Below are 14,255 nucleotides of genomic sequence, written 5' to 3'. Positions count from 1 at the left end.
TTCTATCGCTATTGGGAAGGGGGAGAGGGGGCTTTGTTAGATGCTATACAAACGTATAGACACGGCTTGCCCTGAGGAGTTTACAATCAAAGGTCCTGTTCCTGCAATGAGCTCTGTCTGACCATGCTCAACCAGCTCTACTTGGAGGGCCACAGTGGGGTTCTGTGTAGCTGCAGGGAGCTGTGTGTTTGGGGTTCATTGCCTAATCAGAGAAAATTGAGAAAAATTAAGAAATTTAAATTAAGAAAAGGGGTGTAACAAACCCGTGGAGGGAATGAAGCAAGGAAGACCAGAAACAACATTGAGAGGAACCTGTGTTACACAGTCTAGTTATGTGCACAGCTAGCTGGCTTTCAGCCAACAAAATCTTATTTAAATTATGTAAACAAACAAAATACATATTGGAAACTGTTCTTTACTCAGATGCCCGGAGGCTTTAATGGTTATTATTACCAATGTGTATAATATTTTATCCTGTTTCTTGGCATCTGCTGCACATTGCACAGATGTCTTGATTGAACTATCTACACTGATGCCAAGGGTTTTTTTTTTTTTTGAAATGATTAGTTTCACCTAACTCAGGAACATGCCTTTGTGCAAAGTACGCCATATATTTTGCTGTTGGAGGCTTTTCTGCTGTGTTAATTATGTGCTCAACCATACGATCCAGCCTAAAACCATCCTTGGATAACCAAGGTGACAACACAGGAGTGCAAACGCCATAACTTTTCTTTCAGTGAGACAAAATGTTCCCCATGACATTGGGACTGTAATTTTTGTTCAGTTAGTGGAGACAGAACAGCTCAGTCCATAATGACTTGACTTTATGGTATTAGGTTCCCAAGAGATGTACTGTGTGTGAACACTCTGAGAATACTATGCAGCCAAAGAGAATTACAGTTATAGCGTTTGCTTCACATAACTTCCAAGGATAGTAGAGAGAACATGAAATAAAATGGGAATTTACAGAAATGGCTTGATTAAAAACTAGTTAATAGGCTTTATTATACCAAGGGGATGCCTTTTTCTGAAGTAAGGTGAGATTTACAAATCGATTCTCAGGCATGTTAACCTGGTCTGTGTCCCAAGATCTTGCAGGTATATGAGAGACTTTGGGGGGCACTATATTGATCTTGGCGTTAAACTTCTATTTGTAATAGTCTTGTCCTTGTGTGAGGCCTAGACTAAATACACAAGTTGCACTGGTTTAACTAAAAGTGTGATGTTACATGGGCACAACTTTGGGCTGGTCTTCACTATGCGGAGATCATAGATTCATAGATATTAAGGTCAGAAGGGACCATTATGATCATCTAGTCTGACCTCCTGCACAATGCAGGCCACAGAATCTCACCCACCCGCTCCTGCAATAAACCTCTCACCTATGTCTGAGCTATTGAAGTCCTCAAATCATGGTTTAAAGACTTCAAGGAGCAGAGAATTCTACAGCAAGTGACCCGTGCCCCATGCTACAGAGGAAGGCAAAAAACCTTCAGGGCCTCTTCCAATCTGCTCTGGAGGAAAATGCCTTCCCGACCCCAAATATGGCGATCAGCTGAACCCTGAGCATATGGGCAAGATTCACCAGCCAGATACCCAGGAAAGAATTCTCTGTAGTGACTCAGATCCCACCACATCTAACTTCCCATCACAGGCCATTGGGCCTATTTACCATGAATATTTAAAGATCAATTAATTGCCAAAATCATGTTATCCCATCATACCATCTCTTCCTTAAATTTATCGAGTTTAATCTTAAAGCCAGATAGGTTTTTCCCCCCCACTGCTTCCCGTGGAAGGCTGTTCCAAAACTTCACTCCTCTGATGGTTAGAAACCTTCATCTAATTTCAAGTCTAAATTCACAACGGCCAGTTTATATCCATTTGTTCTTGTGTCCACATTGGTACTGAGCTTAAATAATTCCTCTCCCTCTCCGGTATTTATCCATCTGATATATTTATAGAGAGCAATCCATGCAGCAATCAATCTGTGAAGACCCGCTAAATTGACGGCAGTGCGCTCTCCCGTTGACCCTGGTACTCCAGCTCCCTGAGAAGATTAAGGTAGATCGACGGGAGAGCGTCTCCCATCAACGCAGCGCAGTGAAGACACCAGGGTAAGTCTACCTAAGCTACGTAGCTGGAGTAGCATGGCTTAGGTCTGCTTACCCTGTAGTGAAGACCAGCGCTTTGTGTGTGAACACTTCTGTAAGTAGATAAGCTGTTAGTTGCATCTCTCTCCAGCCAACTCTATTTAATTTAGATCTACTTCACCTATTTAACAGTCGCCCAACTGTGAGTTTTTTGTGGCGACTTCATGTAAACATAATCGCGTATTTCCACCTTATTGCTTCAGGACTTTGAAGGATTTTTCAGACATTGTTTAGAGACTGATGGGGCAAGGTATGAATTTTTCACATCCCTTAGCGACATAGCTGGGTTGACCTTTTTAGTGTAAACCGGGCCTATGTTAAGGTCAGTTCACCATGAAAAGTTACATTGCCGTACCTATGTCTCTCTCACGGGTGTGAAAAATTTGCACCCCTGAGTGACTTAGTTAAATTGACCAAACCTCTGGTGTAGAAGTCTTCCGTTTACCTTGCTACTTCCTCTTGGGAAGTTGGCTTACCTCCAGTGACGGGAGAGGGGTCACCTGTTGCTATAGTAAGAGTTTACACTGAACTGCTATGGCTTCACATTTGCAGCTGTGCTGCTGTAGCATCCTAAGGTTATGTCTACACTTAAAAACTATTTTAGCTGAAACTATTTACACATGGCTTATAACTTCTGTTTACAGCCCAGTGTAGTGAGGGCCTTAGGCCTGGTGTACGTGACAAGGTAAGATCAACATAAGCTGCCTTGCGTTGACCTAGTTGTTCATGTGTCCATGCTTAAATTTGTCCGCCACCAATGTAAATGCCCCATGACGGCAAAGCAGTTACATCACCTCGCCGAGTGGTGTTGAGCCATGGTTAACGTTCTGAGGTCAACACAGTGCGAGTGTAGACACTGCGTTACCTATGTTAACCCTAACTGTCCTCCAGCAGCTGTTCCGCAATGCCCAACACTGATTGCTTTGGTCACAATTGTGAACTGCATTGGCCAGGAGTCACTGAGTCTGGAAGCCAATCAGCCAGCCTCCCCACTCCATTCTAAAACCCTGCGATTTTTTTTGAAATGCCTTTTCCTGATTGTCCAACTTGGTGAGCACACCTAGCAGCTCTCCCTTGTTGTCTGCAGCTTCCCAGCTGAGCATGAGGGCTACACACTCCGTATGCCCCAGGCTGGAGCAGATAGGAGATACAGGATCTCCTGAGCCTGTGGGGAGAAGAGGCTGTGCAGGCACAGCTATGGACAAGCTGTAGAAATGTGGACATCTATGAGCAGATAGCACGGGGGATGCAGGAGAAGGGGTATGACAGGGACCAGCAGCAGTGCTGTGTGAAAGTGAAGTAACTACAGCAGACATACCGCCCTGGAGAGGCCAACGGTCAGTCTGGTGCTGAGCCGCAGGCCCGCCGGTTTTACGGAGAGCTGCATGCCTTGACAGAGACTATACCACTGCCCTATACACCACTGTGGATACCTCGGAGGAGCCTGAGTCCCAGCGAAGAAGAGGAAGAGGATGGGGGACATGAAACTGGGGGTTCATGCTGTGTCGTGAGCCTGGACCTGTTGGAGATTCCACTGCAGTTCAGTCAGTCTTGGTAGCTGAGCACATGTGAGCTTGATGCAGGGGAAGGAATCTCAGGTAAGTGTATAAATGTAATTCCCATTACAATAATGTACTGATGGCGCTCCCAACTTAGCAGGTCAACTTTGCATTAATTTACTCATACTAGAAGAGGCAGAGGTACAACAAAGAGAGGCAGAGCTGTTACATGCTTTTCATTCCCCTATAGAGTTGAGAGGGGCCCGGGACCAGTGGAACAGTTTGTTTACCCAGGCATGTCCCTTGAATCCTTCTGAGAGATCTCGATGAAACTTTCATGGAGGTATTCTGGAATTCTCTCTTGAAGGTTTCTAGGGATGGCAGCTGTATTTTTTCCTTCATGGTGAGATGCTTTCCTATGCCCATCAGTGATAACATCAGCAGGCACATCGCAGTAAACATGATAGCAGCATATGGGCCGGGCACATTTAAGATGCCAGCAGCAGCTGTGTTCTCTGAGCCTTTGTTATCCTCAGGAACACAATATGAGCTAAAATCACCACCACGTGTGGAAAATGGGGCCAGTATTCAGTGCCGTTGCCCTATAGTCATAATTTCATGCTACTGAGCAATTCCCTCCTCATTTTCCTCACCTCTGGTGGGCCATACTCACCACTGCGGGTGCTGTGAGTGGCACTGTGCACAAGCTCTCCAAGCAGAAGTGTCAATAAGTAAGTCTTGTTTAAAACTTTAGGGGAGTGAGGGAAGGAAGTTCTGAATCTTAGCTTTCACTTTTCCATTGTGACTATATTGACAGTGGTATCTCTGTGTTTTGTCTGTAGCTGCTGCCATTGTGGCCTTTGTTTCCCCCCCACACCTCTGCAATGCCAGAGCCAGGTAAGAGGAGAAAGAAGAGGACTCAGGATGACATCAGTGAGATCCTGTAATCAGACTGTGGGCAGAGGGTGCGGAGAAGGAAAGAGCGAACAGGAGAAAGTTGCAGCAGGAAAAGGAGTTTCTCCGCAAACACACATGTTGCAGGTGCTTGTGGACCTACATGTTCAACAGTTGCAAACTTGCCTCCCTTTGCAGTCTGCAGAGAACTTCATTTTAGCACCTTCCAGCACACCCTTTCCATTCCACGTGGCATCAGGGCCCACCTCCCTACTCCTATCACTCCACCCCGTGGGACGTTACGGACAACTACAGCTTCACATACACTGACCTGTGAGCGCCACAGTTGCTGTATGTGTAGCCAAGATGGACATGAATGTTCTTTTTCGTTATTTAAGTTTTTAATGTATTTGCTTTTAAATTGCATAGATTATTTGTTTTTGCACTGGCTTTGTTACTCAATAAAATATTTTTTGGAAAATAATTTATCTATTAATCTCCAACATATGCTGCAGAATGCCTAGTGGTAGTGAAAGAACCCGCTGCTTGTTATTGTACACTATGACACAACTCATAGGATCAGTGACAAACACAGTTATAATTATAAATGTACAGCAAGCACCACAGAATTAATAGGTGCATTGACTGTGTTATATTCATAGATGTGGAACAGTAACCAGACAGTTCCTAACAGGCCCCAAAACTGCAGGGCCGGATAGAGCATAGTACACCACCGCACATTACCGTAGCTTGCTCTTAAAGTGCTCTTTCAAGGCCTCCCCGAGCCATACAGCTCTTTGTTGAGCTCTTCTAAAAACCCCTATGTCTGCTGTTCAAAGTCAGCAGACAGCTGGTCCACCTCCACCCTTTACCCCATATGAAACTTTCCCCCCTTTGCCTCATAGGTATTACGCACGACACAGCAGGCAGCTGTAACCCTTGGGATGTTTTTCACTCAGAGATCCAGTCTTATGAGTAAACAAACCAACATCCCTTTAGTCTACCAAAAGCACATTCAACTGTCATTCTGCAACTTCTGAGCTGGTGGTTGAATCTTTCCTTGGTGCTGTTGAGGTGGCCAGTGTACAGCTTCATGAGTCAGGGGAGCAAGAGGTAGACTGGGTCCCCCAGCATCACTGTTGGCATTTCAACATCACCAATGGTAATCCGCCAGTTTGGAAAGAAAAGTCCCTGCTTTCAGCTTTCTGAACAGTCCTGTGTTCTTAGAGATGTGAGCATCATGCACCTTCCCTGATCAGCCAACACGGATGTCAGTGAAGTGTCCCTTGATCAACCAACACTTGCATAACCATAGAGAAGTAGCCCTTTCTGTTGATGTACTCTGTGGCAAGGTGGGCTGGTTCCAGGGATGCACATGCCATCACTCTGCTGCAGTTTGGGAGCCCCGTTGCCACAAATCCATCTGCTATGTTCTGCACATTGCTGAGAGACACAGTCCTGTGTAGCAGGAGATGATTGGTGACCCTGCACACTTGCATGACAACAGCTTCCACAGTGGATTTTCCAACTCCAAAACGATTTCCCACTGACTCATAGCAATCTGGTGTTGCAGGTTTCCACAGTGCGATCACTGCGCATTTGTGCACTGTCAGTGGAGCTCTTATTCTGTTGTCCAGGGGATGGAGGGCTGGTGTGAGCTTGGTGCACGGATCCAGGAATGTGGCCTTTCACATACAAAAGTTCTGCAGCCACTGCTTGTCATTGCAACCCTGCATTACAGTGTGATCCCAGTTGTTTCTTGGGCTCAGATATGGCACTATGCCATCCGCAACTGCTCTGTGAACTCCACCAACAGCCTTGAATTGGTTTTCTCTATGTTCCGCAGCAATCTGCTGTCCATGAAAGCATCATGTTCTCCATCGATGCGGTTCTTGCAGCTCTGCAAATTCTAGAGGATCATGTGCCCTGTGCTTCCAAAGTTCATGACAATAGTGCCAAGGCTCCATACTTCTGTCAGAGATGACAGACCGTGAGGAAGGCCCTGTGGTTTCATGGCATTTTTGAAAAGGGTGCAAAATTTGGAATGTAGATGACTCTATGGGATGGAGAAAGTTGCATGCTGGGAAGTAGACCCCTAGCTCCCAGTCATCTCTGAATGACTTGTTTCTACCCTACCATGCATTGTCAAAACTTCCCAAAAGACAATGTGCTGGATGGTGACAAGTTGAGACAAGCACCCCTGTTGAGTATGTGCGGTATCGGCGCAAGGATGCGAGATGCTAATTGTGGTTTATGCTGACATAATTTGCAGCAGCCAAAATTTGTAGTGTAGACGTGGCCTTAGAAGTGAAAATTTCTGTATTATGTGCCAAACCTCAGTCTACTCTATTTCCCTCCCACCTTCCTTAACTGATTATAATCGATTGATTGCTAAATTTCTGTGACTTTAGCACAAAATGTCTTTGAATTAACCAAGGCAGTCTCCTTTTAAGTTACCTTCCATTATTCCTAATACTCTCTTGCCAGGTGAGGAAGAATTATCAGAGCTTTTGTAAAGGGAAATCATGCCTCATCAATCTATTAGAATTCTTTGGAAGGGGTCAACAAACATGTGGACAAGGGTGATCCAATGAGTATAGTGCACTTGAACTCTCAGAAAGTCTTTGATGAGGTCCCTCACCAAACTCTTAAACAAAGTAAGCAGTTTTGGGATAAGAGGGAAGGTGCTCTCAGGGTTCAGTTACTCGTTAAAAGATAGGAAACAAAGGGTAGGAATATATGGTCAGTTTTCAGAATGAAGAGAGGTAAATAGTGGTGTCCCACAGGGCTCTGTACTGGGACCAGTGCTGTTCAACATATTCCTAAATGCTCTGGAAAAAGGGGTAAACAGTGAGGTGGCAAAGTTTTTAGATGCTACAAAATTACTCAAGATCGTTAAGTCCAAAGCAGATTGTGAAGAGGAACAAAGGGATCTCACAAAACTCAGTGACTGGGCAACAAAATGGCCGATGAAATTCAATGTTAATAAATGCAAAGTAGTCCATATTGGAAAACATAATCCCAACTTTACACAAAAAAAGTGATTGGGTTGTAAATTAGCTGTTACCACTGGAGAAAGAGATCTATTGGAGTCGTTGTGGATAGTTCTCTGAAAATATCTGCTCAATGTGCAGCAGCAGCCAAAAAAGCTAACAGTGTTTCAAACTGTTAGGAAAAGGACAGATAAGACAGTAAATATATATTTATAAATGCACTATAAAAATGCATGGTACATCTACAGCTTGAGTACTGTGTGTAGTTCTGGTTGTCTCATCTCAAAAAAGATATGTTAGAATTGGAAAACGTACAGAGAAGGACAATAACAATGATTAGGGGGATGGAACAGCTTCCATATGAGGAGTGATTAAAAAGACTGGGACTATTCAGCTTGGAAAAGAGATCATAGAATATCAGGGTTGGAAGGGACCTCAGGGGGTCATCTAGTCCAACCCCCTGCTCAAAGCGGGACCAGTCCTCAATTTTTGCCCCAGATCCCAAATGGCCCCCTCAAGGATTGAACTCACAACCCTGGGTTTAGCAGGCCAATGCTCAAACCACTGAGCTATCCTTCCTTGACTAAGGGCATATCATAGAGGTCTATTAAATCATGAATGGTGTGGAGAAAGTGACTAGGGAAGTTTTATTTACCATTTTACATAACACAAGAACCTAGGGGGTCACCCAATGGAATAAATAGGCAGCAGATTTAAAACAAACAAAAGGAAGTACTTCACACAGCACACAATCAACCTATGGAACTCATTGCCAGAGGATGTTGTGAAGGCCAAAATATAACTGGATTAAAAAAAGAATTAGATGTGTTCATGGAGGATAGGTTCATCAATGGCTATTAACCAAGATGGTCAGGGACACAATCATAAGGTCCAGGTATCTCTGACCCTGAGCCCCTGATTGCCAGAAACTGGGACTAGATGATGGGATGGATCGCATGATTGCCATGGCAGTTCAGTCTGAAGATCTGTCATTGGCCATGGTCCGAAGACAGAATAATGGGCTAGATAGACCATTGGTCTGACCCAGTATGGCCCTTCTTATGTAAATATGTTTTGACTCTGAATCTGCAAAGACATGCATATGAGGTGACTCACTAAACTCGTGGGACTTCTGGCATACTTGAAATTAAACATGTGGAAGACTTTGCAGGGTCTAGGCTCGTGTATCTTTACTGATTTTTTTCTAAAACAGTGGCTTATTCACCCATTCTGGTTGGAGCCAAATATTAATTGCTAAAATAACAAATATTATCATCCATATATGTTTTGTGCCAAAAGCTCTTTTGTGCATGTTCAGTTGGTGAAAAAGTTTGGTTGCCTTCTCCTAGCTCCTGATTTAAAGCACGGTGTATAAAACATTTAACTATTTTAACATCCAGATTGGTTGATTTTATTACACGTTTTGAATGTAACTTTATTCTTAAGTAGAAACTAAGAGAAAGCAAAAAATAATAAGCATCTCTGATCAAGCCTAAAACACCAGTAGTTTTTAATCAGTATGGCCATAACTTTCTTCCCTACAAAAACACTTGGCTTATTTTTTTCCCTTGCTTAGTTTCCCACAGGGAAAAAAAGAACTATATGAGCATCTGATAATCTTTGATATCTTTAACCCTTTCTTTTACAGAAAAAATATGAAACATGTTTTTGCACGATGTGAAACAGTACAGTGGACAAACTCATATGTTTTGCCAGAGTTTCCTTATGATGTCCAATGCATATTAGAAGAAAGGAAATGCCCTGACCACAGCATGAGAATAAGGATTATTGAATTTTTACAGGCAGACATGACAAAATACCTGGAAGGATCACTGTAAGTACAATAGTTTTGAGATTCGCTCTTTTCTGCGGCGGGGGGAGGAGGGGAGCTCATTGCACAATGAAATTCCCAGATGATGATAAACCACTCTCTGCAATCTGTAAACTTAAATAGTTAAAGGCATTGCTCCAAAGCCCACTGAAGTCAGTGGAAAAACACTCTTGGTTTTAATGATGGACTTTGGATCAAGCTCTAAAGGCTCTTCCCATGCATTACTTTTAGGATAATTTCTTTTTCCTTTACTATGTAATTTAATGTAAAATGTTTTGGAAACACTGTATCAATTGAGCTTGATATCCTCTTTAAAAAAAACAAAACAAAACCCCAGACTCCAAATTGCAAAAAAAAAAGTGTCTAAAATGACACCTATTCCTGTATTTTCTTTTTATCTTGTTTGAACAGGTATCCAAACAGTCAGCAGTATAATGTTGTCGTCAATGCATTGCTACAGGCATACCCGTTCCTTGATGAGGATGGGAATGGCTTTGTAAGTATCATAATTAGTGCAGTTCTGTTTATCTTAAATCTCTATGAAATATGAAACTTTTTAAATCTGATTGTTTAGAGGGAGACTAATTCAGAGAAAATTAATATCAGTTTGTTTGGTGTTTTTATTTTGCTTAGTGCTGCAGCTTCTCTTTTAAGTTTTGTATTCCAAATAATATACTTAATCTTAAACACCAGCTGTTGCACAAGATTCATTACATTACATGCTGATTATCAAAGCGACTGTCAGATCATACATACATAAGTACTAATGAAAAGTTACCTAGTTGTTGCTTGAGTTGACTTTCTCTGTAATGCGCTTGATTTCTAAAAAACTGTAATTGGATAAGTGTTAAACATGTGCTAGTTTAAAATTCATGTTCATGGCGATGATACTAATATGCCAGGCCAATGGACAATTGTATTTGTATGGGGGAGATATAAACATTACATTATGAATATTTTTGGTGTTTGCCTTATGCTAGTGCAATGCATTGTGATGATCATTAGTGAACTTGTTTACTGTTACCTGTCTGTATCAAGTAGTTATGTGTTCATATATTTTTATATATGGCAGGAGTAGGTACATTTGGAAAAAATACTCAGTAGACCACTGCTAGGACTCTCATGTGGTTACATCAGGAAGCAGAATGGAAGGAGGAGACGCTGTTAGGTTTGGACGTAATTTTTCATTTTCAGGGTCCAAAATATAGATCTGCAATCTCCAAGGATAATGTGCAGGCCTGTTGACTTCACATCATTGCCTTGCCATGTGATACAGCCCCTGGTAAAAGACTGCGGGAGGTGGAGGGGGGTTTGCTCTAAGAGACACATACATGTCCTCCACACAGTTATTGCAGAAAATGCAATCTAAGCCCTGGTCTACACTAGGACTTTAGGTCGAATTTAGCAGCATTAAATCGATATAAACCTGCACCCGTCCACACGATGAAGCCTTTTATTTCGACTTAAAGGGCTCTTAAAATCGATTTCCTTACTCCACCCCTGACAAGTGGATTAGCGCTTAAATCGGCCTTGCCAGCTCGAATTTGGGGTACTGTGGACACAATTCGACGGTATTGGCCTCCGGGAGCTATCCCAGAGTGCTCCATTGTGACCGCTCTGGACAGCACTCTCAACTCAGATGCACTGGCCAGGTAGACAGGAAAAGAACCGCGAACTTTGGAATCTCATTTCCTATTTGGCCAGTGTGGCAAGCTGCAGGTGACCATGCAGAGCTCATCAGCAGAGGTGACCATGATGGAGTCCCAGAATCGCAAAAGAGCTCCAGCATGGACCGAACGGGAGGTATGGGATCTGATCGCTGTATGGGGAGAGGAATCCGTGCTATCAGAACTCTGTTCCAGTTTTCGAAATGCCAAAACCTTTGTCAAAATCTCCCAGGGCATGAAGGACAGAGGCCATAACAGGGACCCGAAGCAGTGCCGCGTGAAACTGAAGGAGCTGAGGCAAGCCTACCAGAAAACCAGAGAGGCGAACGGCCGCTCTGGGTCAGAGCCCCAAACATGCCGCTTCTATGATGAGTTGCATGCCATTTTAGGGGGTTCAGCCACCACTACCCCAGCCGTGTTGTTTGACTCCTTCAATGGAGATGGAGGCAATACGGAAGCAGGTTTTGGGGACGAAGAAGATGATGATGAGGTTGTAGATAGCTCAGAGCAAGCAAGCGGAGAAACCGGTTTTCCCGACAGCCAGGAACTGTTTCTCACCCTGGACCTGGAGCCAGTACCCCCCGAACCCACCCAACACTGCCTCCTGGACCCAACAGGCGGAGAAGGGACCTCCGGTGAGTGTACCTTTTAAAATACTATACATGGTTTAAAAGCAAGCATGTGAAAGGATTACTTTGCCCTGGCATTCGCGGCTCTCCTGGATGTACTCCCAAAGCCTTTGCAAAAGGTTTCTGGGGAGGGCAGCCTTATTGCGTCCTTCATGGTAGGACACTTTACCACTCCAGGCCAGTAACACGTACTCGGGAATCATTGTACAACAAAGCATTGCAGTGTATGTTTGCTGGCATTCAAACAACATCCGTTCTTTATCTCTCTGTGTTATCCTCAGGAGAGTGAGATATAATTCATGGTCACCTGGTTGAAATAGAGTGCTTTTCTTCAGGGGACACTCAGAGGAGCCCATTCCTGCTGGGCTGTTTGCCTGTGGCTGAGTAGAAATGTTCCCCGCTGTTAGCCACAGGGAGGGGGGAGGGTTGAGGGGGTAGCCACGCGGTGGGGGGAGGCAAAATGTGACCTTGTAATGAAAGCACATGTGCTACGTATGTAATGTTAACAGCAAGGTTTACCCTGAAAGAGTGTAGCCACTGTTTTATAAAATGTGTCTTTTTAAATACCACGTTCCCTTTTTTTTTCTCCACCAGCTGCATGTGTTTCAATGATCACAGGATCTTCTCCTTCCCAGAGGCTAGTGAAGCTTAGAAAGAAAAAAAAACGCACTTGAGATGAAATGTTCTCCGAGCTCATGCTGTCCTCCCACACTGACAGAGCACAGACGAATGCGTGGAGGCAAATAATGTCAGAGTGCAGGAAAGCACAAAATGACCGGGAGGAGAGGTGGAGGGCTGAAGAGAGTAAGTGGCGGGCTGAAGACAGGGCTGAAGCTCAAATGTGGCGGCAGCGTGATGAGAGGAGGCAGGATTCAATGCTGAGGCTGCTGGAGGACCAAACCAGTATGCTCCAGTGTATGGCTGAGCTGCAGCAAAGGCAGCTGGAGCACAGACTGCCACTACAGCCCCTGTGTAACCAACCGCCCTCCTCCCCAAGTTCCATAGCCTCCACACCCAGACGCCCAAGAACGCGGTGGGGGGGCCTCCGGCCAACCAGCCACTCCACCACAGAGGATTGCCCAAAAAAAAGAAGGCTGGCATTCAATAAATTTTAAAGTTGTAAACTTTTAAAGTGCTGTGTGGCATTTTCCTTCCCTCCTCCACCACCCCTCCTGGGCTACCTTGGTAGTCATCCCCCTGTTTGTGTGATGAATGAATAAAGAATGCATGAATGTGAAGCAACAATGACTTTATTGCCTCTGCAAGCGGTGATTGAAGGGAGGAGGGGAGGGTGCTTAGCTTACAGGGAAGTAGAGTGAACCAAGGGGCGAGGGGTTTCATCAAGGAGAAACAAACAGAACTTTCACACCGTAGCCTGGCCAGTCGTGAAACTGGTTTTCAAAGCTTCTCTGATGCGTACCACGCCCTCCTGTGCTCTTCTAACCGCCCTGGTGTCTGGCTGCGTGTACCGTCTGCTGCCAGAAGGAAATGGGTTGCTGCTACTGTGTAGCAATGCCGTACCGTGTCTGCCAGCACCCAGGAGACATACGGTGATGGTTACCTGAGCGGGCTCCATGCTTGCCGTGGTATGGTGTCTGCACAGGTAACTCAGGAAAAAAGGTGTGAAACGATTGTCTGCCCTTGCTTTCACGGGGGGAGGGAGGGAAGGGGGGCCTGATGATATGTACCCAGAACCACCCGCGACAATGTTTTAGCCCCATCAGACATTGGGATCTCAACCCAGAATTCCAATGGGCAGCGGAGACTGCGGGAACTGTGGGATAGCTACCCACAGTGCAACGCTCCGGAAGTCGACTCTAGCCTCGGTACTGTGGAAGCGCTCCGCCGAGTTAATGCACTTAATGCACTTAGAGCATTTTCTGTGGAGACACACACACTTGAATATATAAAACTGATGTCTAAAAAACCGACTTCTATAAATTCGACCTTATTCCGTAGTGTAGACATACCCTAAGGAAAAACGTGATGAATATCCCAATTCTCCTTTCAGCCTGGGCATTGTGATAGGGAAGTACCACACTGAAGTAAGCAAACTCCCCATCCTGGGAAGGAAAGGCGAGGTAAAGAAAGCATCAATTTTTGCTCAAAATTCCTGTTGAGAACCCCCAATAGGAGTTCCATGCCTGGGTCATTGGTACGACATGACCCCGTTTGTAAAGACTGACTAGATTCCATTTGTGAGTGTTTCTAAGGTCCCATCTACAGAACTTCATTTTAGGAAAAATTGTGTTTTAAATGTGGCTCTGAAAGCAGCTTTCCCTAACAAATATAGACATGGCTAAACTGTGCTATAAATCATTTTATAAAACCGTTCTTTGTCAAATTTTTCATCCCTTTCTGAATTGGCTGGGGACATTGCATTAGCAGCCTGCTAGCAGAAACTGTATTTGGGGAGTAGTATAATGTAGACTGAGCAAGCAACTTGGTGGGGCAGAGGCTTCTGTTTTGGTAACGTGTCTGTTTTATTTTTGACATTTTGTTTAGTAACTGGGAAACATAGCTGGAAGAAACAACAAAAGCATGCAAGGAAAAGGTTCAACCTAAAGAGTCACAATCTTGTGAATCTCA

General features: G+C 44.3%; 1 protein-coding gene across 4 annotated transcripts in view; it reads left to right on the top strand.

Annotated features, from left to right (window-relative positions):
* The window catches only part of SAMD3 (sterile alpha motif domain containing 3), a 98,056-nt gene that overhangs the window by 38,558 nt on the left and 45,243 nt on the right, over positions 1–14,255 (top strand). For all 4 annotated transcript variants that reach the window (XM_084622651.1, XM_084622648.1, XM_084622650.1 and 1 more), the window contains exons 5-6: positions 9,188–9,373; positions 9,782–9,866. In XM_084622651.1, coding sequence (XP_084478777.1) covers positions 9,188–9,373; positions 9,782–9,866 — 271 coding nt within the window. The remainder of the gene's footprint in view (positions 1–9,187; positions 9,374–9,781; positions 9,867–14,255) is intronic.

The sequence above is a fragment of the Lepidochelys olivacea genome, assembly GCF_965140295.1.
Source record: "Lepidochelys olivacea isolate rLepOli2 genome assembly, chromosome: 3".
Taxonomy (NCBI): domain Eukaryota; kingdom Metazoa; phylum Chordata; order Testudines; family Cheloniidae; genus Lepidochelys; species Lepidochelys olivacea.
Note: the sequence above shows the minus strand (reverse complement) of the source record. Positions and strands in the feature narration are given on the sequence as shown.